Source organism: Ascidiella aspersa, chromosome 6, assembly GCF_963924565.1.
Source record: "Ascidiella aspersa chromosome 6, kaAscAspe10.2, whole genome shotgun sequence".
NCBI lineage: Eukaryota > Metazoa > Chordata > Ascidiacea > Phlebobranchia > Ascidiidae > Ascidiella > Ascidiella aspersa.
In genome coordinates this window covers 4,455,021-4,480,839 of record NC_139452.1, presented here as the reverse complement: position 1 = coordinate 4,480,839, position 25,819 = coordinate 4,455,021, and the positions used below count along the sequence as shown (strand labels likewise).

The 25,819-nt window shown below is 34.5% G+C and overlaps 1 protein-coding gene across 3 annotated transcripts; it reads left to right on the top strand.

The window, feature by feature from the left end:
• The first annotated feature begins 3,829 nt into the window (after nucleotides 1-3,829).
• Nucleotides 3,830-22,308, top strand: LOC146139265 (transmembrane protein 184B-like). Of its 3 annotated transcripts, XM_083393098.1 has the most exons (11): nucleotides 3,830-3,930; nucleotides 4,318-4,425; nucleotides 4,955-5,120; nucleotides 5,347-5,440; nucleotides 5,800-5,875; nucleotides 6,829-6,920; nucleotides 7,436-7,605; nucleotides 8,045-8,245; nucleotides 18,339-18,456; nucleotides 19,087-19,131; nucleotides 21,788-21,910. In XM_083393098.1, exons 1-11 carry the CDS (start codon nucleotides 3,910-3,912, stop codon nucleotides 21,789-21,791), a joined length of 1,095 nt encoding a protein of 364 aa, XP_083249224.1. In that variant the 5' UTR covers nucleotides 3,830-3,909; the 3' UTR covers nucleotides 21,792-21,910. The 3 variants fall into 3 exon arrangements, with proteins under 3 accessions (XP_083249224.1, XP_083249223.1, XP_083249222.1); XM_083393097.1 differs by lacking the exons at nucleotides 18,339-18,456; nucleotides 19,087-19,131 and adding an exon at nucleotides 17,450-17,452 and having other exon boundaries at nucleotides 21,809-22,308; XM_083393096.1 differs by lacking the exons at nucleotides 18,339-18,456; nucleotides 19,087-19,131 and having other exon boundaries at nucleotides 21,788-22,308.
• Nucleotides 22,309-25,819: the final 3,511 nt, after the last annotated feature.

The window sequence follows — 25,819 nt, the reverse complement described above, 5'->3', positions numbered from 1 at the left end:
AAAGAGGTAAACTTTTGTTGAGCAAAAATACTGCTATTTGTTACAATAAATTATAATTATTAAAAAATATTTTTTTTTGTTTTTAGGTTGCGAATTTTCTTTATAAATAGAGCACAAATATTTGTTCAAAGAAAGTAATTTATATTTTTTTAAATAGTTGTTTATTCTGTTACAACAAGGCAATACTTTCGTTCTATAAAGGACAAAGGTAATACTGAATAGTTTTTGCCTTTTACTAATTTTCAAGGGAAAATCTCAACATATTTCACATTGCTCACAGAAAATTGTAAAATCAATAACCTCAACATTACTTTTGCTGCCAGGCATTGCGTCAATTGTAAAATTGTTCTTCAGGCAAACATTATTTTATCAGATAAAGGTTATTGAAACGTCTGTACATCAACGAACAATTTTGCAATTGCTACTACTTTTAATAAACTCACATTTGTTTTTAGCATCAAAGGAACTAATTTGGAAGTTGATGGATGGCTGTGCCCAAATTGTAAAGGAAAATGAAAAGAGAGGGGTTCTGCTTGACCTACGTTCATCAATTAACTTATTACATTTATTGGCGTATACTCCCATTCTGCATGTTAATCAGTACCTGTTAGTTTCTGCACAAACCACCATTTTCAATGAAGGTTAGTTTAATCATTATATGACAAATACTAAAATTATTTTCCTTGAAAAGAACTTTAATGGCATTAAAAATGATTTTTACATTTTTGTCAACCAAAAAATGTAAAAAATGAGGCTCTTGGTCTCTGACTAGTTGGTCATCCCTGCCAGAAGATTAATAATAATGTAATTGCATCAGAATATACAGGGTTGTAGTTTTCTTTTTTAGATCTTTCTGATGAACAGAAAGCAGATATTTCGCAATTGCTGGAAGTAATTGATGATAAGATGGCGAATTACAGGTTGAGAAGCGAAGAAGACAAATCTAACTTAATTGACACTCAATCCGAGAACAACCACGAGTCTGTCAACATTGTAGATCAAAGTTGATGACATTTATTTTTGCAACAATACATTTTAAAATCACAATTCAGTTTTGTAAATTAAAGGGTCAGAATTTTTAGGCAAAATATGAAATGTTGTCCTATTTAGCAATTTACAGTCAATTTTGTAGACATAATTCAGATGACTTGTTAAAAACTTATTTTTGTGTTTATGAACGAATTTCGCGGAATACCAGATGCTTAAATGGTTGAAAAACACAGAAGAAATAATTTGAGTTAATGACAAACCAAAAAACAAAAAAATCTTTACATTTATAATTGCGCTTAATAAAACCTATGACTTGGTTTTGTGGTCCATGAAGGCCGCATTAAAACCTTGGTGTGTAATTAAAAATGGAATGATTTGTTTTTCGGAAAGAGAATAATTATAAAAAAACGCCTTTCTTTCACTTTTATTACATTTAAGCTCGATTAAAGTTTTTTATTTGCATATGTTCAACTGGAAACTGGAGGTTTAAAAAAGTGTGATTATGTGCCGCGCAAAATGTCAAAAGCATACCAAAACGTTGACTGTCTTGAAAATTATATTTTTAGCAAGTAACCCGGTCCATTAGAAATTAGTGGCAATGCACTAATGGGAATTTTAGGTAACCTCCCGGCATAGATAAATTGAAAATGTTTGCTAAAAATTCACCAAAGATACCAAAAAATGTGAGACTGAATTAAATAATACTTGACCCACCCAAACCCAAATAATGTGCGTTAATTTAATAATTATACCCTGAGGAAAAAGCTCGGTTGGGCATAAGATAATTTCTCAACCAGGGTATATATAGTTGTTACGTCACGAATTGGTGTATTGGGACCTAAAGCGTTTATGTAATTATTAAATCAACCAAACACATTTGAGTTAATGTGCTGGTTAGCGTTTGGGCTCGGGTTGGTCAAGTATTATTCAACTTAATCTTCCTATGCAGATTTGTTATGTCAAATTAGTGCATTGTCCAAAACATCATAGTTTAAAAGTCAGCCTTTGCCATCGTTTGGATGCACACATTTAGAAATGGTAAGAATAAGTGGGGATAGATCAGTCATTATCGATAAACAACAATTGTATGCGTTTGCAATAAAAAAGTTCCCTGTAAAAAGCTCAACTCGATCGAATTTCAAATATTTCATAAACATCAAACGCTACGAAACCAAAAGTCATGTGACCTGGAGTGATGACGTATGTCTGACGACGGGAAAAGAATTATTTTAACGTCATTTGTTTTTTTACGTTACGCTGCTTTCAGAATAGAATCACATTAAAAAGGTTTGATGTTCTTCATATTTGGCCGGACAATGTTAACTCGACTTAGATTTGGTATCATTATTAATTCATAGTGAGGTGTAGACCTTGGCTTGTCTCTATACGACAACGTTAGCAACTGAGAGTCTTACATTTATTAATGGAGATGTATGTTAAGTGGAATAACGGCCAGTAAAACTGTTTTGTGTGAAGTGCGGCAGGTTATTTCATAAGGCGCCAGTTATATTTCAGGAACATCCTATTTTGTTCAGAAATGAAACAACGAAAAATAGTTAACCACTATAAGTTTATTACACTTATAGTTTTTGGGCGCTCTTTCACTATTGTGCGTAAAAATTAATAAAAAAAAAATTTTCTTCAAATGCCGCTTACCACAACGCATATTGTTTGGGTTAGGGTGCGGGTTAGCGTTTGGTTGAGGGTGGGTCAAGTTATTATTAATAATAAACATAATATTACTTGACCCACATTCACCCAAAAGCTAACCCGCACCCTAACCCAAACAATATGCGTTGTGGTATGCGGTATTAATATTTTTTTTTTGCATAACTTTTCACGTACAATAGTGAAAGAGCGCCAGTTTTTGTCCGATATGTACCATTAAGTGTTTATTATGCCCAGTATTCTCTAGAAAAATCTTCGTTTAATGTTTGTGCAGCATTTTGTCACCAAATATTACATAAAATGGAGGCCACAAAGTTTGTTTCAAGAAGAGAGCTGTACAGTTTTGTGCTGACTGACAGACAGTAGTTTACAACAGATTTGGCTAAACTCAGGACAGGTGTTTTCGTTTGGAAAGGCTCATCAGTTTTCCAACACTTTAAACTAGCAAAGTTTATTTTTGACTTTTGTTGCATCAGGTCAGCTGGTCTGGTACTTTCCAAACAGGGTTGCAAAATTGGACTTAATGGAGTAGGTTTGTTTTGCTGATGTCAAACTCTGGACTTGAGTTAGACCAACTAAAACTGCCAAAGTCCAGAGTACTCTTTGCACATGTGCATTACCAAATTTTGAAAGTGATATGGCTGCCAACTGTAAAATGTGGAATAGTCATAATTGCTGAACGTTTTCCAAACATGTCGGATGAATTATATGACACTTCTCTAAGAGTGGAAAGCTGAATGTCCACCATTTAGTTATGTAAATTGGCAAAATACACTAGTGTAGAGTCTCACTCAGGACTTAACAGAATTGTACATCTGGCCTGAGTCGGACTCTGGTTTATTTTTAACCGACTTTACATCAGAAGTCGCAGTCACTGCTTTCTAAACTGTCTAATAGCAGATAAAAAGGCGCTCTTTCACCATTGTACGTAAAAATTAATAAAAAAAGAACTTTCTTCAAATGCCGCATACCACAACACATATTGTTTGGGTTAGGGTGCGAGTTAGCGTTTGGTTAAGGGTGGGTCAAGTTATTCTTAATAATAAACATAATATTACTTGACCCACTTAATTGATAAACACTCACCTGACTGGCAAGTGCAAATTTTAATTCAGGGTCAACCTTGATATTAATTCTTTTAAATCTGAATAGTTTTACTCTTTTTTATTTCAGTCTTTTTGTGTTCTTTGAGCTAAAATGTTTTAATTTTTTGTATATTTACTATTCAAAGTCTACAAAACTACTCTCATCATGGCCAACAACTCCTCTGGGGTAAGTAGAGGACAAATTAATACTTAGATTGTGTTTTGAACTTTTGCAAAGTTTTTTAACAGAATATATAAGGTTTCAAAAAAATTGTTCATCGTTGATGCATACTGCATATGTCAGGGCTTTCCTAACATTGGCCCTTAAAAGTTAAAACTTTTTCTTTATATTTCAAAGTAAAAAACAAAGCATTTTTAAGTTGTCTGCTTGTCACAATTTCGTTAAAGTAATGCAACTAAGTTGGGGATCGATTTTCAATAGTTTTGATTTCATTATAAAATTTGGAAAAAGAACAATTTTGGATGTAACAATTTTATGTGAACTTTTACAAACGTTGCGTATGAATGTAAAAGAGTCCTTATAACACTTCAATGTAAAATTGTTTTTTTGCAGAACGTCACCGAACCAAATGAGGTTTCCCTTGTCTTTATGCAAACTGTCGCATGTCAAGCAACCTCTGGAATATTTGCTTGGGCTGCTATTCTTATAACTTGCCATCATGTAAGCAAAGCACATATTTCTTTTTCGGAGCCTTTTCATAATCTTAAGCCTTGTCTTGGGTGCCTGCCTATGTGAGGATATTACAAACCTTGTAAATTAGTTAAAACTGCATATATCTTTTATATTTTTGGTAACTTTGTCATTGCTTTATTTTGAACCAAGAAATATATTTCAATTTGGCTTATAAAGTTGCTAAATTTCATCACAAGTCCATTACCTATATCAGAACAGTAAGGGTGTAGTAAATTTGATGTTTTGTTACATAGAATTAATAATACATTACACAACTTTGTAACGGAAAAAAACTATAGTTTTAAAATCTTTAGTGATTCCTGATTTCACTGGCCTGAAATTTGCTGGTTAAAGATTAAGCTGCAGTACTGCACCATTGTTTAAGATGTGCGAAATTTTAAGTACCCCAAAATTTAGAAATTAAGAAATGCAATAAAAGCATTATTAGGGCAGTTTGCTCTAAATCACCCTAACTTACCAAAAAAATATTTGAATATATATATATTATTTTGTTTAGATCTACAAGCACCTTAGATTTTACACTGTACCCGCTGAACAACGATGGATTGTCCGGATTCTTTTGTTTGTTCCCATCTACAGTTTTGATTCATGGATCAGTCTGATGCTGTTCAACGCCAACCAGTTTTATATATATGTTGACACGATCAGAAATTGCTACGAAGGTAAATCAAATGGACCCTGTTTCCTTTTATTTTTAACCTCTAGTCTTCTGCGGCACTAACTAAGTGTTTTTTTATGATTGCGTGATTAAATTTTATTTGTTTTCCACATTTTGTTATGATTAATATTCCCAAGATCATTTAAGCTATATATTACAATAATGTTGTAGTACCAAGAAAAGTGGGTTTTACTAGTCAGTCAGATATCTTATGTCCCCTACATTTTCAGCTTTTGTGATCTACAATTTTTTGAGTTTATGCTACGAAGGATATCTCGGTGGAGAAAGTGCAATAATGTCTGAAATTAGAGGCAAGCCAATGAGGTAAGGCTTAGAAACTTGTTTTTATCTACTTTTTATATAAATGTGTATATGTGGATGTTAGTGTCTTTGGAAAACTTCAAATAAAAAAACAAAACTAAAGGCAAAAGGGCTGGTGTAATTACAAATATGTTGATATGATTAGAAAATGCAAACTCCTTTGAAAAATATTTATTATATTATATATAATACACTGTAGTTTTTGTCAAAATGTAAACTTTTGTGGATTACATACAAATAAAGTTATCACATTTTTCCTGTTGTACTAGATATTTGAAAAATTGCTTAATCCATACGTGGCCAACTCTATTAGTTATTGGTTTTAATGGTTTATTAATGATGGTAATGTGTGTGTTTTGCAGAACCAGTTGGGTAACATGCACCTGCTGTTTAGCCGGCCACACCTACTCTATAGGAACTCTGAGATTTTGCAAACAGGTTTGTTTTGTGCGTTTGTGATGTCAAGCATGAAAACAACTCACTTAGTGATACAACTGAGCACTTGTATTACTGTGATCTGAACTGTTTGGCAATATGTCAGCACATTTAGTATATTTATTAAAACCTGGTTCCCTTATAAAAGCCTATTTAAATCTGTCGTCCTGTGGGCATTTACATGCAAACAATTTAAGGCTAATGTTTCAGAGGTCAAATTTCAAACTTTGGTAGTTTAACATGTATTTCCTCATTGCAACTGTATGCAGATGAAAGATTAGAATGTTTTAGAAGTGAAATAAGTCAGTTGTTTCTTACAAACACCATTTCTTTGCAAAATAGGCGAAACAATGACAGGTTAAAGTTAGGAAATATTTACTTACCTTTAAATGTACCTATTCTTTATTTTTGAAAAACAAGTTTGGTAATAGACAGTTAATGTCGTCAAATTTCATATTTACAGTCAACCTTAAAAAATCAGGAAATATAGCTTCTGTGTGTATATATGTATGTATCCTTTCTGCTAAACTCCGAAAGCAAACACAACCCTTAACCGATTCAATTAAAAAAGGCCAGTTACTTTGCATATTATTTTCTTGTATGGATAAACTCTGCTTAATATAATGCAATTAGAGAAGTGTCTTTTGATGTCATTTATTCTGAAATTTTGGTTTAATATAACAAACTGCGCCTTATTTACTAATGTATTAATTAAGCCAATCAAAAGTAATTCGTACCTAAATTCTTAAAAATTAGAAATATTGAATTGGTATTAACTTTTGAATGTTATTTATTATATTTACAAATGATTGATTATTATCTTAGAACTTATTGTATTATTGACAGAAGAGGCTATTTTGTGTAATTGCTTTGCATTTGACTGCTCACCTCTTACCATAATTGTTTGAAGTTATTTTTGTTTAATTTTGAGTAATTTTAAAACTTTTTTTGTTCAGGCCACATTGCAATTTTGCTTTGTCAAACCACCCCTGGCTATTATCACATTGATCTTGCAATCTGAAGGTCTATACAAGGATGGCGATTTTAGGTAACGTATTCAGCTTAAAGCTGTCAAGATTTAACATTCAATATATCCATTAGTGAAAATAGTCACTTAGTTCAGTTGCCAACCCTTCTTTAATAAATGAAAAAATGCTTGTATAATATGCTTGTATGAATCATTTAAAATAAGGGCATTACAGACTGGTTTGAATTAGCAAAGTTTTGGATAACAGTTTGGTAAACAGGTCATTTTGAAATTACATAAGTGCAAGACAAGTCATTAGCATTAATAATAAATGTATAAAAAAATTGATAATCTTATTATATTACACAGAAAACTACTTAAAACAAAACATTTATAAACCATACTATTCAATAAAATCAATATGTACCTGAATTTTACAAAATATGTAATAAATTTAAAACGCTTAAAAATCTAATTTACACACAGGTCAGGTCATTTTAAAACAGCGACTTTAGTAAATTAAATACTTCTTTATAACTGCCGTCTACCAATAATTACAGCATTATTCTCATTTTTCAACTTACGTTTCATTCCAGCCCCGACTCAGGCTACCTCTATGTGACCATCATTTACAACATTTCTGTGAGTTTGGCTCTGTTTGCCTTGGCATTATTCTACCATGCAACGAGGGACATGCTCAAGCCTTACGACCCCATACTCAAGTTTATCGTGGTCAAATCTGTCATTTTCCTGTCATTTTGGCAAGGTAAGGCCAACAGTGTTTATTTTGAATTTTTAAAATAAAAAATATCACATAATGTGTGAACCATGAAAACGAAGATATGTTAACATATTTTAACACTAAAATTAAGTAATCAGCAACAAAACTTAATAATGCAAAAGTAGGTTCTTAGAAATAATCAAATAAATACATATTTTTGTTTAATTTTTTCGGCAATGCGTGTTTAATACATGAATTTTTCAGTAAACGTACAAAAGTGAAATTGAACAACTTTTGAACAGAGTTAAATTGAAATATAAACAATGGCAAGTTTAAAAACAAATATTGATACACAATTTTCAAAATTTTAGAACAAGTTTAAACCACCCTGTTGTTGTCCTGTTATTTTTACGTTGAAATAACACCATACATGCTGGTATACATCTTTATTACTGCAAATAACGATTTCTGCAATGTTCAACAGGGGTCCTATTGAGCATTTTCGAAGCGTCGGGGGTTATCACCCCGGTAAGCGTTGGGGGTACGGCAGACGAAAAGCTGGACCTTGGCACCGTGGCTGCCGGAATCCAGAACTTCATCATTTGCATTGAGATGTCGTTTGCAGCCATAGCACTCCGCTATGCCTTCCCTTACCAGATTTACCAGGAGAAGCAAGCAGACAGAGGTATATATTGTTACTTCTATAAAGTGTCTGAATTTTATGTCTTTTCTAGCTTGTGTAATACCAGTACAAAACACTTTTTGTGCTATTATCTCAGTAAAACTTCATAATATTTGTGTTGACTAAATTTTCCGCCAAAGGGATGTGTTGTATACTAGCTTGCCATTAATTAAAAGTATAACTAAATTTTGACTTACAGGATATACTTAAAGCTGGTTTAAAGAGGTTTCTAGAAATATTGCTGTTCAGTGCAGACTTACAATGCTGGACATCTAAATCAAAAACTGGACAATATATGTTCATTTATTTATAATTTTCTCATAAGGACATCAACCCCTCAAAATAAATGCATGCTTTCATTAATATAAACCTAAAAAATTATAGATATTGTACAATGTTCAATTGTACATGCTTTATCTATCAACCCACTATGTCTAAACCTTGCGGTAAATAACTGTGTGTAGGGATATCCAATCAAAGCTTTTTCTATTTGTTACTAAATATTCACGGGAGAAGTTGAAATATGTTTTTCTCTAATCAACAACTCACTTCCAGGACCTTTATTAACAGCTGCAACTGTTTCATTCCAATAATGTGTGTGTGTTCCTTATGATTTTAGTCGATTTGCTGTTGTAGTGTGCTTCTAACTTTACCGCTTCCAAATATGCCAGTATTTCGGAGCATAATTGTGTGTGCAGTTTTGCATAAACAAAGATTTTATTATTTTTTAAAGAAACTCTTGAAAAAATAGGTTCTTTGATTGGGAAGGGGTTTGTATGACACAGATATAGTTTTTGTTATTTTAATTGAATACTTTTTTCGTCTAAATCTTTCCAATTTTTAAGCAGACTGCAGAGACTAGTCCAGTGTGATGCATTAATTAAGTTGGTTCACATCAAGTGAATTGTAATTAATCATCAATCAATTTGTGCGGTACTAATTTTATGGAATTTACAGTATAATTTCCAACAGAAGGAACCAAAAACAATCCCAGGAATAATAGATTTGTTCTGTGTATGAGCTTGATTGAATAAAAGTAACAATTGCATTTAATATGAACATTCCAACTTCACGACGCCTGTAAACAGCATTTAGCTTTTCACCAATAACTTAAAATAACAAATTCAGAAAGTTGGTGACGAGAAAAGGGTTTCATTTAAAAACGATAGGTTAAAGCAAAATATACTGGCCCAAGAAAAAAACTGCATTTGTTTTTAACCTTTGTACATAGGAGCATAAAGGTAAAGTAAAAGAAACGGTTTCAGTTAATTGACCGTTCTTAACTACTGTAGGCCCTGTGATTTAACTAAATACACTAACAGTGTTTTGTTGGCAAAAATGTTGGAAAATGCAGCTGTAACATAAATTGTCTTAAATTGAGCCACTCAATTTCTAGTTTTACAGAATATCCCAACCCCAGCATAACAATAAGACCACCGTTAAACTTTCGCGTCTTCACAATATCCGTCATAATTGGATTTAATCCCATGTGTGCAATCACGTGCTTTTCGTTTATTGCGTCACACAAGTTGTCACGTGAAACTAATTCGGTGACGTAATCCTACTCGGGCGCCGATATAATTTAAACCCCGTGAGTTATTGGCTTGTTATCAATGCCACTTTTTTCATATATTAAGGCGGTTCAATGTCAGGACCGTGGTCCATAGGATTATATTTGATTCGCGGAATATTGCACAATTTGGTGAAATTTCTTAAAAACTTAAAATTGACTATGGTTTAACACTTTCCGTGAGAAACTGATTGTTTGACTAGTGACAGTATTTGACTACCTGTATTTTAAATTCGGGGCTGGCTTAATGTGAAATAAATGGCCTAAGCAGTAATCCTCAAACTACGTGCCTCGAGAGATTCATATGTGTGCCGTTTTTTTTCATTTAGGGAACTGAACTACTAATATTGCTTATTGGCATAAAAGCAAACTGTATTCTTTGGAAAACCGATAGTGCTATGGTATTTACCTACTTGCGTGCCGACATACACATTTATTAAGAGCGCCTGTATAGTTTTGAGATTGTTGTTTTGTACAAAGTGTGCCGCAACTTTTTTTCAAGTGTGTCGCAACCAAAAAAGTTAACACTGGTCTAAAGGTTGGGCTAAAACAGGCCCGGGCCTTCGATAAGTGACTTTATAAGTTGTCCGGTGTTGATTAGCAAGCCAGACATCCCGTGATTTGATCCGGTTACTAGCGACGCTCTGCGCTGGCAAGTCGATATGATGTAAGCAAATAATCCGATATCCCTGTTTAGGGGTGCTTGAACTGTGTGACACTCTGTAGCGGGTATTGTGTAACAACTTTTCAGTGGGTACGGCGTGTTGTGCAATCGATAAGCCAACGACAGCTCGATTGGGCTGGAATTTTTATCGGCCGTAATATATTGGCGAAAGAAAATATTATTGAAGCCGTTTTCATTCCGAATGTAACTTTTTTAAACACGTAATGCAGGGGTGTCCAACTCAAACATGCCGGCGTGCCAATTTTTATCTTATAACTTCTTCCCGTGCCAAAGTTTGTAACCGAACCGGTTCTTTTTAATCATAAAAGTGCTTTTTTAATAAAATTAAGAACGTTTATTTAAAGTTGAAAAAAAAACTGTCCAAAAGAAATGCGCATCACTACATCAAAGTGTCTCTCGGTGAGCTGACTTTTGTTTCTTTACACCAAGCTATATAATTATGTGAATGCTAGCCTTATATTGTGAACAAACAATGGCAATTGGCTGTATAACAAACTTAGTATTTTTTGACAATTGTCTGAATAACAAATTGAGCTTTTTGGGCAATTGGCCAAATACCAATTTTAGTGTTTTTTGGAGGGCTTGCGTGCCATTTTTTATTAGGTCGCGTGCCACATTTGGCACGCGTCCCGCTTGTTGGACACCCCTGACGTAATGTAATGAATTGCTAAAACCCTTTTTGAAAGTCTGTATTCTTAGCGCATTTTACTAAGTAAAGGATTCCCGACAAAATTAGATACAGTTTCGTAGTATTGTAAATTTGTAACTGTCGATACAAGGGTGGTTTCGGTTTCTAGGTCATACCCTATTTAATTTGATCTTTTAACAATGACAAGTCATTCAGCATTATGACAAACTTATTGTGTTTTGTTTTTCGGTTAAAGACAATAAATACGAAAGCTGCGTAATCCCTATATTTTTTGAAAAGCATCACTTAGTATTGCGTTAACTGCCACATGTCTCAAACCGTTTGCTTATTTGCCTGTACTATCAATTACCTTCTGGCCTAAAACCACCAAACTAAACGTTGTTGTTCACGGTTTTTGTTTCTTGGGTTATCATATGTCGTTTTTTGTTCATTCACCCACTTGTTTTGGTCATAAAATGATACTCATGCAAAGTTAATCAGATTCAGACTATTCGTTTAGTGCCAATCTAACCCTTTTACGAACTGAGTAAAATGTCAAGCGGAATAACGCCTTCCCTACTTGTTTGTTACGTCGATAATACTACTGTTTGTTACGTAATATTACGCATGTCACTATTATCACCTAGGTTCGTGCAGATAACACAGGCCTGTATAGGATTACAAATTTAATTTTTAGGTGAAGTTAGCCAAAACCAAATCGTTGCAAAATTTTTGAAAACAAAATGTACTTTACAACTTTTTGGCACCTGTTGTTATTATATCCTGACATAATATATACCCTTTAACTAGTATTTGCTTAATATTATTCATAAAATGCAATGTTTGCGGTTATAAGGTGGAGTTTTTTGCGAGTGGCTTTTAGCAATTCACCATACAACAACACTAAGTAGACATTTGAGCATAATGGTTGGAGGTTGTAGTAATACGTAATAAGAATATTAAAGCCCATACAGAAGTAGGTAGCATTTTGAACGTTTCCAATAACTCTTTATTCCCTGTTGAAAATGAATAAAGAGTTATTCGAAACGTTCAAAGTGATACCTAATCTGTATGGGATTTGATATCATTATTACAACACTATGTATACACAATACACATATCCCGTGGTTACGTATAAACTATTGTGCAGCGGCGTTCACAGCCTAGCGCACTGTTCCTGTGTGATATGAGTCTACCTCACACGGGGTGTTATTTCCACAGCGACATATGCAAAACGCTTTGTCGCTTCGTAGATTGTTATATGTTGGTTATTTCGTGATGTGATTAGCGTTTCCACTTGTCTGCTGTGGATTGCTTCAGTGCACGCTTTTTATACACCGCTGCTTTTGTCCCTATTTTGTTACTTGTGTTTATAAAGAAACAGGCGTAGTTTGTTGGTTAGGCCGGTCTTAAAAAATTAGGGGGTCCATTAACTTGGTAATGATATGATTTGTGGCTTCTTATTCGTAAATCAGAACTACAAATTCAATTGCTCGGAGCTTTTACGTTTCTTGAGGCATTGTTACGCACTTTTTCTTTCTTCTCGCGTAATTACGAGCTTTGCTTGATTAGGTCACATGGTCTACGCACTCCGATACCGATACCTAATTATCGCGATCCGATACCAAATGACGTCATTATTTTGGTCAAATAAGCAAAAGAGAAAAAATGAGATGTTAAAAGGTATTTTTTCTGGGTCTTAAAGCAAAAATTTGCTTCAGCGGCAAGAACTTTAATTGCTTAAGTGCACGCATTTTTGTACACTGTTTTCTATTTTGTTGGGACTAGGGATATCTAATACATGATATATCATTCCGATACTAACTCCCGATATTTTTGAAAAAGTATCGCTGTCCGATCCGTGACTGACGTCATTGTCCACTTGCGTTAAGTTGTCTTCTTCGCATAAACCTGCAACCTGCTGACGTAACACTAGTTGCGACTGGAGTACAAACCACTGCCATAACCGGTTTACATGGCTACTTTGAAAACTGTGTTTTGTAGTTTTTGATACATTGCCTGCTTTTCATCGCTGTTTTTAAAGCTGTTTCAGTTTCTAAAAGGGTAGAATGAAATTCGCTTTCATAGCCACTTACAATTTTGCCACTACTTTTTGTCAAAAAATCTTTTTAATATTACTCCTTCTTTATATACTTTGAAATGTAACATCCTAACCATGCAAAACGTTTTTTTTTGTTTTGTAAAAAATGAAATGTGTAAAATGAATTTCGCAGTCCATACAGAAGTAGGTAGCATTTCTTCTTTTTAGGCTTTGAAACATATTCTACGTCTGACTACAACCAACCATTATGCTCTAAAAAACTGGAAACATTTGACTTTTTGGAATAGCAGGAGAAATATTGTGGGTTATCCAATAAGATGTGTTTCTCATTTTTATTTTTATACCCCTTGATCACTGACATGAACGCAAAAAGGCGAACAATTTCGATTTTAAGCCGTGTTTGTAATTCTTTTCTGTCCATTGTCCAGTCAACGCGGTTCCTTGAAAAGCATCCAACCTCTTAATATAAATTCCAGTCGTGATTTCGCACACCTCGGTCAGCTACATTTAGCAATGCCGCGATTTGTTGTAAGTGAGGCTTATCGACTCCCTTTTGTTATTCCTGTGTAAGGTAGGCTTAATAAAAGGCGTTTCCCTTCCCACGATAACTCTACCGTTTGAGGATTTGAAACCACTACTGAAATTTTGACTTTGTTGCTTCACGAAATATTTCACTGTAGGTTCTTTTAAATGTCAAAAATACAATTTGTTGTCTAATGTTGCGTCAATTTTAAATAGTTTATACCGGAACAAACCTAAATAGATCTGGCATAGGTTTTTTGGAATGCTGTTTTCAAGTTTTTGAACCCAGTTTACTTTCTGTGTTAGTCGAGTCATATTGAGCCATTTTCATTCGAACGAAAACAGTAGGCATTGTGCGATTATGACGCAACAATAGGCCAACCAATCTAGTTAAAATCAAAACCAATCATGGTGTTTTTTTTTACAAGTTAAAATGAGAAAATGTAAACCAAATTCTCCAAGTTTTTGCTAATATTGTGTTACAGTTGTGTTCATTTTAAAACAGGGAAATTCTATTTCGCAATACGGCTATCATTTCTTTTCAAATCGAAGCGTGAAATCCATGACATTGCCTGATATTCTTAAGCGTAAATGGAACCCTATCTGCGGTTGTTTAATGGGAAATAGGTTTATTTCGCGTTTCCGCAACGATATTAAACGATTTCCCTTGAGAAAATGTTGTTGGCCAGCAAAACATTAACGTTGTTTATGTTTTATTTTTCTCTAGTTGCTGTCTATTTACTTCCTCAATATGTCGAAATCATGCAGTGCGCATACAGCTATTTTGATGATAAATGAAATGCCAAATTATTTAATTTATAGCCTAGTTAATAGGCACTAAATTTAGCCAATGCTGACGGGTATAAGGATGATATGACGTACAGTATTAGACTAATAGGCTTAAGTTATTGTGTCTAATCTAGTATATGGATAAGTAAATATATGACAACACATATTTATATACTGATCTTTCATATATGTGCGGCGGACATATATTATTGAGACGTTATCAAATTGCCCTTAATGCGTTGTTGTTGTCTTGATAATTAAATTCGTTATTTCTTAAAAGATGTTGCGAAAAATGCCCGCACAGCTTACACGTTTTAGAACGCATTAAGCAAAGGAAATCAGAAACAAAGGGATATCCGCTTATATTCATTTGTTCCTGTGGAACTGCAAAGTACATTTCCTATTGGCTGAATTTCGCGAAAACCGTTACCCAATTGTACACTGCTTCGGCGTTTTTTTCCTTCCATGTCGCAAAGATGTTTCTCTCTGTTTGTAGAGTTTACATTTAATTTTGTTGACATATCGGCTAAACTGCTGAAAATGCACTGCAAATGGTTAGAGGGGAATTTAATCCCTGGATATTTTTACCATGCTTAACAGCAAAGATTTTCAAGCAACAGTTTTTTTTAGATATCTATTTTGTGTCTTCTTATTAAATATTTGGTATAAAAGTAATGTTTTGTACCCATGACTTTTATGTCGATTTATCAAATATTTCCAGAGTTTGGGCAAACCACCAATACATTGTTGAAAAGCTTGTACATTTTTACCACACTGATTGGCAACGGTTTAAAATAAACCTGTTATTTTTACACCCTAGTTCTGGAAGCCACAAATCTCTAAATCAGATTTAAAAGATAAGAAAAGGCAATTTTTAGTTAAAAAATTGGGTAAAATCACTAAACCATTCGGAAAACGTTGTATATTTTCACCGCACTGATTGGCAAGGGTTTAAAAACGTTAAAAGGCGGCCAATATTAGCATATCGATTGCTAGCGCTCAATTGGCTTGACTGAGCCTGGCCTCTGCGGCGTAGTTAATATTTCACAAGCAACACAAAGATTGCTGTGTCAATAGAGATAGGCTTTGTTTCCCGGCTAGGTGATAAATGCGTTCTGTCTGGCGGCCAGTTGAGAATATCGATTTTCTGTTCTGCCACAAGCGGTTTGGCATATTGGCTTCCCTAATAACGTTTGGGATTTTTTCTCGCCCAACAGCTTGCCTGCATGTTGTCAAATTAGGGGACATTTTATACATCATTTATGTGAATTTACATTTGTTTCCCTGTAATAGTTGAGGTAAACCATTCCGCGTTGAAACCTCTTACTTTTGTCATTTTTTGCTACCTGAACTAAATGACCTACTATGATTTGCCAATCAAACTTATTATAAACCATGACTTAAAAATTAACTTTTTTAACACTTCACGCCAAAGTTTAGTTTGTACGTGAAATATTTTAGCAATACGAAGGTCCTTTTTTGCCTTATACCTATATATAACAGTGTTGGTTTAACCTAGTTAATACCGATTAAAGTTTTCTGTTAAAATTTATCCATGTTCGACTGGGTTGACAAGATTTTTTAATTCATTTCCAAATGAAATTCGTTGATCCTTTAAAATCGCCCTATTTTTACCACCCAAGTCTAGACACATATAAAGGAGTGAATTTATGTGTTAACCTGTTGGGAAAAAGGCTTGGTTCAATCAGCTGTCAAGTTTAGTTTGTGAAGCGATCGGAATTCGAAAACGCCCGAAACGAGTTGTTTGACTTACCTCGCCTTATTTACTTTTCCTCACGCGTTTAACCTGCTATATCAGGTGATATGAAGCTAGCTTATAGAGCCGCTGTAAAAGCCCCATACTGCTTTTTTTCAACTATTTTTCGACCTTTTGACCCTTGAATTTAGAGGATCTTATTTTTTTACTTGTCCGGATTCCTTATTGTTAGCTATATGATTAGGAAAAATATAGTATTTAACCGTTATTATATAGGCCTGTGTGCATAAGAGAGTGCTGATTACTGCCAAGCTTTCAAAATCCAGAAACTTTGTGCATGAAGGACAAATACATTTTAAATAATAGTAAAAATCCTAACGTTTGTATATTCAAATTGTAAATTGCTGGGATAATTTGCAATCATTTCGGGTTAAGTGTGCCAATATATTCCTAAAAAATAAACGAAATACCCTTCACCAAATTGCATTCTGCCATCATTACATGTATTTCGCTGCAGAGAAGTCGACACAATGTTTGTTTGTGTGCTTTGCAATATTGATAAATGCCAAACGTCGACAAGGCAGCTTTCAAAGGGCCACGGTAACTCGATTTAAACGGCAAACACAGCACCTTTTGACTTCAAAAGAATTGGTGCAAAAAATAAACCAGCGATGGACCAGCTGTGTGTTTATTTTAGTTTTTATTTGTGCACACAGTTTTGAGTCACTGCATTTATTCAAATTTTAGACTTTGTGATGTCACAAACACGCCATCGCATGTTGCCTGTAGGCATAACAACGCGCATGCGCATTGACTGACTTGCGACGACTCGAGAGTGTTGCTCTTTATTTTTACACAGAATTAACCATTGTTTCACCACTGGGCCTAAAATGATTTAATTGCTTTAAATGTAATTATTGGTGTTTTGTGTGCTTTTAAAGCGTTGTTGTTTCTCACCCTGTTTTGAAAATGACAACAATTACCACTTGCCTTAGGCTAACCAGTATTGTTGCTTTAATTATGTTATTTCTGTACAAGGTTAGAGATAATAATATTATGTACATATAACACTTTTTATAATTCTTCAATTTCCCGCTCTCATGAACCTACAAAAGTGTCAATTTGCACGACAATTGCATTTTGTATCACTTGCCCTAACGGATATGACGTAACTTTGTGACGTCATCTCTAAATGAAAATGAATATACTGCCGTCAAAAGGTTCGTTTTTGCAGACAGTCTCAAACATAACTGGAAAAATTCCGGCACTGCTGTATACCGCATATAATCAAGGCAATACAAATTATAATGCTGCTTGTGCTTTAGTTTGTGTAATACTTTCAACTAATTGCGTAATTGTGCAACTTTTGTGCTTTAAAATCAAATTTAAGTAACAGATTGTGCGTAATCAGTTTTTGCTTTTTCTATACACTTTACCCCCAAAACTAATGCTCACCCATTCAACAAAATGTGTACAGCTTTCAATATTATAGCGTTCTACTTGAACAACTGCTGTCAAACGATAGTTTCCAGGTTTGACAGGCCAGGCCGCTTTGAAAAGGCTAATGGAATTTTGTTGTCAAGCTCACTAGATAGAGGGAAAATTATACTGTTGTTTTAAAGATTAAGGTTTTGTGATGATTTATGGGTAACCAACTCCCATTCCGCCGTTTGTATGCAGTAAACTTACGTAAGAACCTAGAAAACATTAAGTCGTGTGCTCAAACTGCGCGATAGAACGGGCATTTTATCCTAAACTTACTACCATGACCCTAGTATAACATAATTTAAAAAAAATAAAAAAGTTTCGCAAAAAAATCGCTTTGGCACCTTTTTAAATGTATTCAGACCTGTTTTCAGTTATACATTGGTTAATTCGAAATCAGCCGGTTTCTCAAGTCTATATACTACTTGTTTTATGACGTCGATTACGTCATCTCGTATTCGACGTCATAAAACAAACATTTTTATTTGTCAAGCTTAAAAATAACTTTTTCACTTAGTATGCATGTAAGTCACCACATCCCTTACAACCATCGTTGTTCGATGTTTGTCGCTCGCCCGTGTTTCTGTGTGTCCGTATGTCCGTGTGTGTGTGAGTCCCTGTCACTTGTGTCGTTGCAGAAACGGCCACCGCCCATACGATCTCGTCACGCCTCAAGGACACAGTGAACCCGACCGACGTTGTGCACGACGCCATTCACAATTTCTCGCCCACCTACCAGAACTATACCCACCTCAAGTAATGCTCTAGCCTGGCGAAACCCTTTTGTCTATATAGGCGGTAACTTAGTACGGGTGCTTTTTAATTGGTGACTCTTCATATCGGATAACAATTTTTTTTTATAATTTTTGGTGGCTTTTTTTGTCTGTAAATATAAGAAATTTGTTTTTTTACTAAAACTTCGCCTTTTTTACCTCAAGTAATGCTCGAACCTGGCGAAACGCTTTTCGGCTATATATCGGTAACTTATTACGTTGACAATAATTAGTGACCCTTCATATGGAATATTTTTTTATTTTTAGGTGGCCTTCGCTTTTTTCTTACTGCTTTAAATATCCTGAAATTGGAGCCGATTTTAAGATTTTTATTGGGTTTAAATTATCTGTGTGATTTTTCTGGTGGCTTAAGTTCTGTTTTGCTGTAAATACATTCGCAGTTCAGACAGTTTCGCCTTGCATTTAAATTAACTTTCACGATTTAGTTCTCCGTCTAAATCTAAACAATCGCATGTTTTTTTCATTATATACATATGCATGGATATATATTTTTTTGATTACTTTTAATGCGTTTTCACCCTACCACATGCCATATACGAAAGCCGCTGTAGCAAGCGAAATGATTGAAATGAAAACATCCAATCTTTTTCAGGGAGCCTGAAATGCCCAAACCCGCTGACGTAAGCGGCGCCCACGAGTGAGTATTTGCTAGACGACAACCTAACTAGCGTAGATTTGTGCGCTTGGTGCGGTTTTGAGCCGCCTACACACACTCGGGTGTCTTTTAAGCGAGTTAATTCTCCCTTTGCACTGCTATAACACCTTTTCTGTGGTGTTTTGTGGGCTACAAGCTATTTTGGTGCTGGCAATGCATGTTTAAAAATTCCAAGTTTGCGCAGTCAACTCTTAAATGTCGCTTACTTTTCTAAGGCCATGTTTTCGTGTCATTTCTCTTCATAAAAAGCAGATGCTTCATTTCAGGCAAAAAAGAGGCATCGAATGCTTTTAAAAAGCCGGGTAAACTTTAAGCATAAAAGTTACGATATATTTGAAAAAAATGAGCTATGTGCTTTTATAAGGCCTCGTCAATTAAAAAAGCTCATTTTTTCAATTTTTTACCCTGATTTTGAAAGCATTCGAGTTTTTTTGCCTCAAAGTGTGAAAAATGACACAGAACAGGCTAAAAGAAAGCGACCATTGAAACGGACCATGACTAACTTTCTATCCTTGTCGCACTGTGGTTTAATCAATTGCTTGTGCCTGTTGGAATGCTTTGCTTGCCTGTCTTGTTTCTTTTCTGTTTGCCAAATCAATCGTGATTGTCAATATTGCATGTCATTAACTTCACATTGCTGCTTATTATGACGACTCTGGCACAATTAGGTTTACAGCTACGACCAATACCCTGTAGAAATCAAGTATTTTACTAGAAATAAGACACGAATTCCCTCGAAAAACAATTCTCAAGTTAGACACGTTGATAATAACAATTCAAAACGTTTTGAGGTATTCAAAACGTTCAAAATTATACCTGTGATTCTCTTACTTACTACGTCTTACTCGACCTTCAACCATCATGCTCCAAAGTTAGACCTATTTTTTTAATGTGGGGTTTATATTGAATTCGCAAAACAATGCAAAAAACATAGGATTTTTTTTTATGTTTCAGGATTACAATTTTAAGAATGCGTTTATACACAACTCATTTCATTTTAAAGTTGTTACATCAACCGGCAAAAATATGTCCAGAACCGTGCAGTGCCTTACTGATTTTCAATGGTTTAAAAACATCAATGCTAATTCAATCAACCGTCCAAACGGCACAATTGTATGTCACATTTGATCAGTCATTTGATTCTATAATTTACACGTTATTCCTTTCAAAATGTATCGATTTGTCAAGATTTTTTCTGCATTTTACAATCAGAACTCGGAATCACCGTTATTCATGTTTTTCCACCTTGATTATCGCGCTGGACTTTGCAGAATCTGTAAAGGATTTATCTTCCCAATGGCTATAAGACGAAAAATGACCTTGAACGAATAGTAATGACCTTGAACAAATACTAGTGACCTTGAACAACTTTAAGAGATAAGTTTAGAGTTAGACGACAAACTCTGTTGTGTCACAAATAAGTTACGATTTTCGGGTGATACAGTAGATTTAGGGCAATCGTTTTAAAGCCGAAAAATTTATTATTCAATGTTTTTAACACTGATATAGTAAAATGATTAAAAAACCCTGTTATGAGAAACGTCAAACTGCGTTAGTTACGTATGTTGGCTATAGCGCTACCTATTGCTCGGTACGCTTAACTAAAAAACGTTTTTTAGAAAAACAAACATTTACGTTTACTTTAAATTTCATCCCTTTTCTTTGTCTTAAAAAACAGTCAAATGGAAACTGGTCTTTTCTGGATTCTGCAAGTTCTGTGATGTGCTCGACCACTGTAAAGGATTGACAAACTTTGTTTTGTACGATAGGACACATACAAAACTTAATATAAAAAAATTGAACTAATAATAATAAAACCCAAGATACAAAAGATAAGAGATAAGATACAAGCGATTTATGCCACTATTTTGCTCTTAAAACTTAACTTTTGTCAAAAATGCACTAAATCGCTTAACGTGTTTAGATCGAGACGTATGTGTACCTAAAGTTTGTCGAATCCTCTCCAAACCAAGATGATTTCTTCTACAAGCATTTCCTAATCTTTAAAAATCGACTATCCAAATCGTTTGCTGTTTGCCTCTGTTGCTATCGACTAATCTCAAATATAATTTATTTCCATAGCAATTTCTTTATTTTTAGCAATAGAAAATGGAGTTGTTATCTTATGTATTGATTTCGCGCAGCACCACAAAAACAAAATGCTATTAGTTACCGAATACGTCTATGGCCTAAGCTGCGAATCATGCTGAAAATATATTTCAAACTCAAGAGGGAAGTTTCTAATGGCGTTCACGGCCCAAAGATTAATATGCGATTTTATTACTCTTACCAAAAGCTGTTTTTTTCTGCCTAATAACTTTAAAGGCGAACAAAATACGCTACTTTTTTAAATTGGCACAATTTTACAGTTAATGATCTTTAAGAAAAAAACATCTTAGAAACTATAACTTATTTTAACTTTGTAATCTTATTATTGTGTTTGTTTTTTTTTTGGTGAAAGCAGCTTCTACCATAAAATGCCTAAATTACACGCTGGTGTGGGTGAAAAAAACACCTTAAATCCGATTATTAGCATTTTTTCCTTCTCAAAGTTCGGTGCCGCGCGAAACGAAACCAAAATCGAAAAAAAAAATGATCCGACCACTGACGCGCCGTCCTATTTGCGCTTGATTGACAGGTAACAGCGACAACAATGGAGGCGGTTCTTCGATGAAGAGCATTTCGAGCTCTCTGCGCGAGACAATCAACCCGCGCGACGTTCTACAAGACGCCATTCACAATTTCTCGTCCAAATACCAGGACTACACACAACATAACGGCACCAATGCGCCCCGATTGGCCAGACAGGGTTCCTACGATGACCTCAGCGACCACGAGGTTTATCAGAGGTCCAATTCCAAGGTCACCACCAACGGCGCCCTCCCTCGCGCCGATGTTTTTTACGCCAGCCCCGAAAAGCCCCCTAAAAAGCCCCTAGGCCCCTCTAGGGTGGGTAAGACCCCAGTCGCGACATCTTATTTGCTCGCAGACTCTTTTGACAACGAGAGACTGAATTTGTTAAGTTCGGACGACGAAATTTGATTTTTTGTAATATATTATTTTTGCTTAATTTGTTTTCAGTTTTAAACAAGAGAGGTCGCTCTATTTTCTTTGGCGTTTGTTTAAAGTGACTTGCCTGTGCCCCCCTAAAGCCCCCCCAAAATCGCGCGAAATACGAAACCTATCATGATTTATTTACTATCACTCTTTCTTTCGCCCCTTATGTTCTATATTTGTCGTTTTTTTTTCTGTTTATTGTAAAATCGACTTTAGAGTGGCTACTGCGTAAAAAGTGATAAAAACAAATAATATTTACTGTAGAAAACGTGATTTTTATTTTTTTATATATATTACCCCAAAAAATAAGTATATCGTCTTGTCGCACCTTAACTATTATGACGTCATATATTGTTTTGAATTAAACACAATACGTCTGGTTTAAACGATGCGAAATTGATGAAAAACACACATTTCGTCGATGATTTATCGCTATTTATATTTCCTATTGAACCTTGCTCGGTGCAGAATGTGTCGCTGGAATAAATTAATTCACAAAGTGGGTCGAAAAAAAGATTTCTAAGCTACACTGGGGATGGCAAACCTTTTGTACTGCGAGGTCACAAACCAGTCTTTATTGCCTAAACGTACAAGTGTTTTTTAAATGTAAATTTAATGCGAAACTTTGCTGCTGCGTCTGCAAGTGTCATTGTCTTTATTTGGTATAATCTAAGTTTTTTAGACGATTTCCAGATTGGAATTTGGACGATATCGAGAACCAAAAAAATTTTGTGGAATTAAACGAATCGAGCAGATCGCGTTTTCGGATGTTTTTACAGCTAAACTTTACAATCTGCAAGCTCTTTTACTTTCTTAAACTTTCGCGACCCTTCGGTGGTTTTGCATCCCTGCGCTACATTTTTTTGCGCATTTTTTTCTACATTTATGAGAGTAAAGTATATATGCTACGCCTGTGGGCAACTTTAGTGAATGAATTAAGCGTCAAATAAATACCCGGTTTATCACTGTTCTGATATATTGGGGACCCTCCTCAATATAAATAACCTTGAAGCGTCCCGCGATGTAAAAAGTTTGTGAAACTATAAAGGATTATGATTGCAACAGTAAAACATCTTTAAGTTCTCCACATTCTCGCATCGTTAAAATTATAATACGGCCACCTTAAATCGCGTGTGTGCAAAACTGTATTTTACGCCCATATATAAATATATATACATATATAGTTTATTTTGTAGCCAAAAGGCTTTCTTCTGTTGTAATATGCTACTCCGAATATGTAAGCGCGAATGCCCACTGTTGCTCCAGTTGACAAATGAACAGTTTCTTTCATCAAATCTAATTTGTTTTTGGCCCATTAATTTTTCTGTGTTACAAACGAAACGACTTATCAGATGTAACCCTAATGGTGCAGCAAAGTTTTTTACGAATCCATATTTATTTCCAAAACGCTATTTTTCAACTTTATATACTCCGTTTTAAATGGTTAGTTCTCATGTGTACATGTGTTTCATCTCTTTTTCAGTTTTTTTTCGTTAGTTCCTATCTTGCGTCGGGGCTATAATCGAAATCCGTTCATCAAATCCAATGTAGCTTAATCTAATTTTAGCTGTTATGCAAATCTAAAAGAATTGCAAATGTGTATAGGCGCTGTCGGACACCCTCTATATATATCTATATATAATTTAACTTCATTCTAAACTTTCGTTTAATTCTATTTGTGATTCTGTCCTATGCTTTCTCGAATCTTTGCACAAATAATTTTGCGAAATAATTTCATGTGTTTTGCGATTGTATATTTTGTCCTTGATGAAAAAACGCAACCTAGAGGCGTTTAGTGTTTTTTTTGCGTAACACCACCCTGCGTCGGCGACGTTTTAGCAAATTTTAATTTTTGTTTTCACGTTTGTCGAGTAGCTTTCATTCCTAAACATTGAACACAACAACATAAACCAAAAACAACAAAACTAATTGACTTTTGACTTTTTCCCGGCTCAGTTTGTAACATTCAAACCGCTTTATTTTTATAATATACTTGATGGATTTAATGAACCTATAACGAGATATTCAGCTTTTTTCGTGATAAAAATGGTTGTTAAGGTTGTGACTTGATTTGAAGACGTGAACAACTAAAAAATTGGGTAATTTTTTACGATTTGCTTTTTTATTTATGGAACGGAAAGGTAAAATGACTAATCTAAAAAATATAGCTGACATAAAACTGTTATGTTGTTTATCTCTATATACCAGCCTAAGATTTTGATTTTTCGCCTTTCTATCCAATACCATAGCAAAAATACGCGGTCGCGTTATTAGCTTTTGTTTTCTGGTTGTCACCTGTGTTTTAATCTTCAGCAAGGTGGCGCTGTTGCTCGCATAAAACAACTCTTCTCTTCTAGCAATAAACGGTAAAATGTGAAACGCAAAGTTGACAATGCTTAGGGCAGCTTGGATTTTTGCTTTTCATGTTTAATGTAATCCTAAATCTTTGGTTTTTCATACTAGTGGTATTCCGAAAATTTCTTCGTTTGTTAAAAATTTATAATATCGTCTGATACGTGTAATAATATCATATCGGCGCCGATACAGTATCGGTGCTCGTCTGATACTAGGCTAGATACTAGGTTTGCCTAGTAAGCAGAGCCCCAAACAACCAGATATTCTGTTTGCCGCGCTATATTAATTTTGTTTAAAGTATAAAGCCTAGTTGCGCTATTTTCAATATTTATTTTTGAACGTATAGCGATGTAGTTATGTTATTGAAGCGAAAGCAATGTTTTTTCAAGTCTTAAAATATTTGAATTTAATAAATGAGATTCAAATATAATTAAATACGCTGTAAACGTACAACTAAAGAAAACTTTACATTGCTGATCCGATACCACAATAATATAGGTATTTTGGCGATGATTTGCGATACAACCCAGCGATTTTCCAACTTGAAATTTTGAAAAAAGCGTGTTAGCTCTGTTTATCAAACGAATGACGTCATTGGTATCGGCGACACTTTTTGTCTAAAAGGTTGGGTAGCGGTGAAAAAGTCAAGTATCGAACAACCCTAGTTATATCTGGACGTATCAGCAATCTCACTAGCTATATTGTGGATGCTTGAATAAAATAAAGTCATTCTAATATTACTATCGGGGTCCAAAAGATGAGCTGACTGATTCCGTAAGCCTCTCCGTAGGCATCTTGTGTACTATATAATAGTGTCGTTGGCCAGTACGACTCCAGAAGGGCTTGATCACAGAACACACATTGTGTATATGTTTTGTATGTTTCAGTTACTTCAGGGTCTTTACTATTAGTACATTTATTGCTCTAAGATACGGACTTTCTTTTTTGTGAAATACAGTATGTATATCAAGACAAAGGGTCCTTGAAAATATGGACATAGACGTTGCTCGAAAAAGCAGTTAGCTAAAACAAGTGATGTGATAGCATTCTTTACTTTTAACCATGAAATAAATAAATCAACTGAGTTCTGTTGGTGTATACTAGAACCAAAAATATACAAGAACAACTAAAAGCATATTTATTAAGCAAATATAGTTGTGAAAAAACAAGACAAATAAAAGCTGTTCAATGGCTTGTTTGACGCTTGGGCAGATATAAGTATTTTATAGAGTTCATTTGTTCCTCATACGAATGTGTG

Excerpts from the sequence above, each read along its gene's own strand:
- LOC146139265 (XM_083393096.1), top strand. The coding sequence starts at position 3,910 with ATGGCCAACAACTCCTCTGGG. Across the intron at positions 5,121-5,346 it reads GATCAGAAATTGCTACGAAG|CTTTTGTGATCTACAATTTT; the intron begins GTAAATCAAATG and ends CTACATTTTCAG. Across the intron at positions 5,441-5,799 it reads ATTAGAGGCAAGCCAATGAG|AACCAGTTGGGTAACATGCA; the intron begins GTAAGGCTTAGA and ends TGTGTTTTGCAG.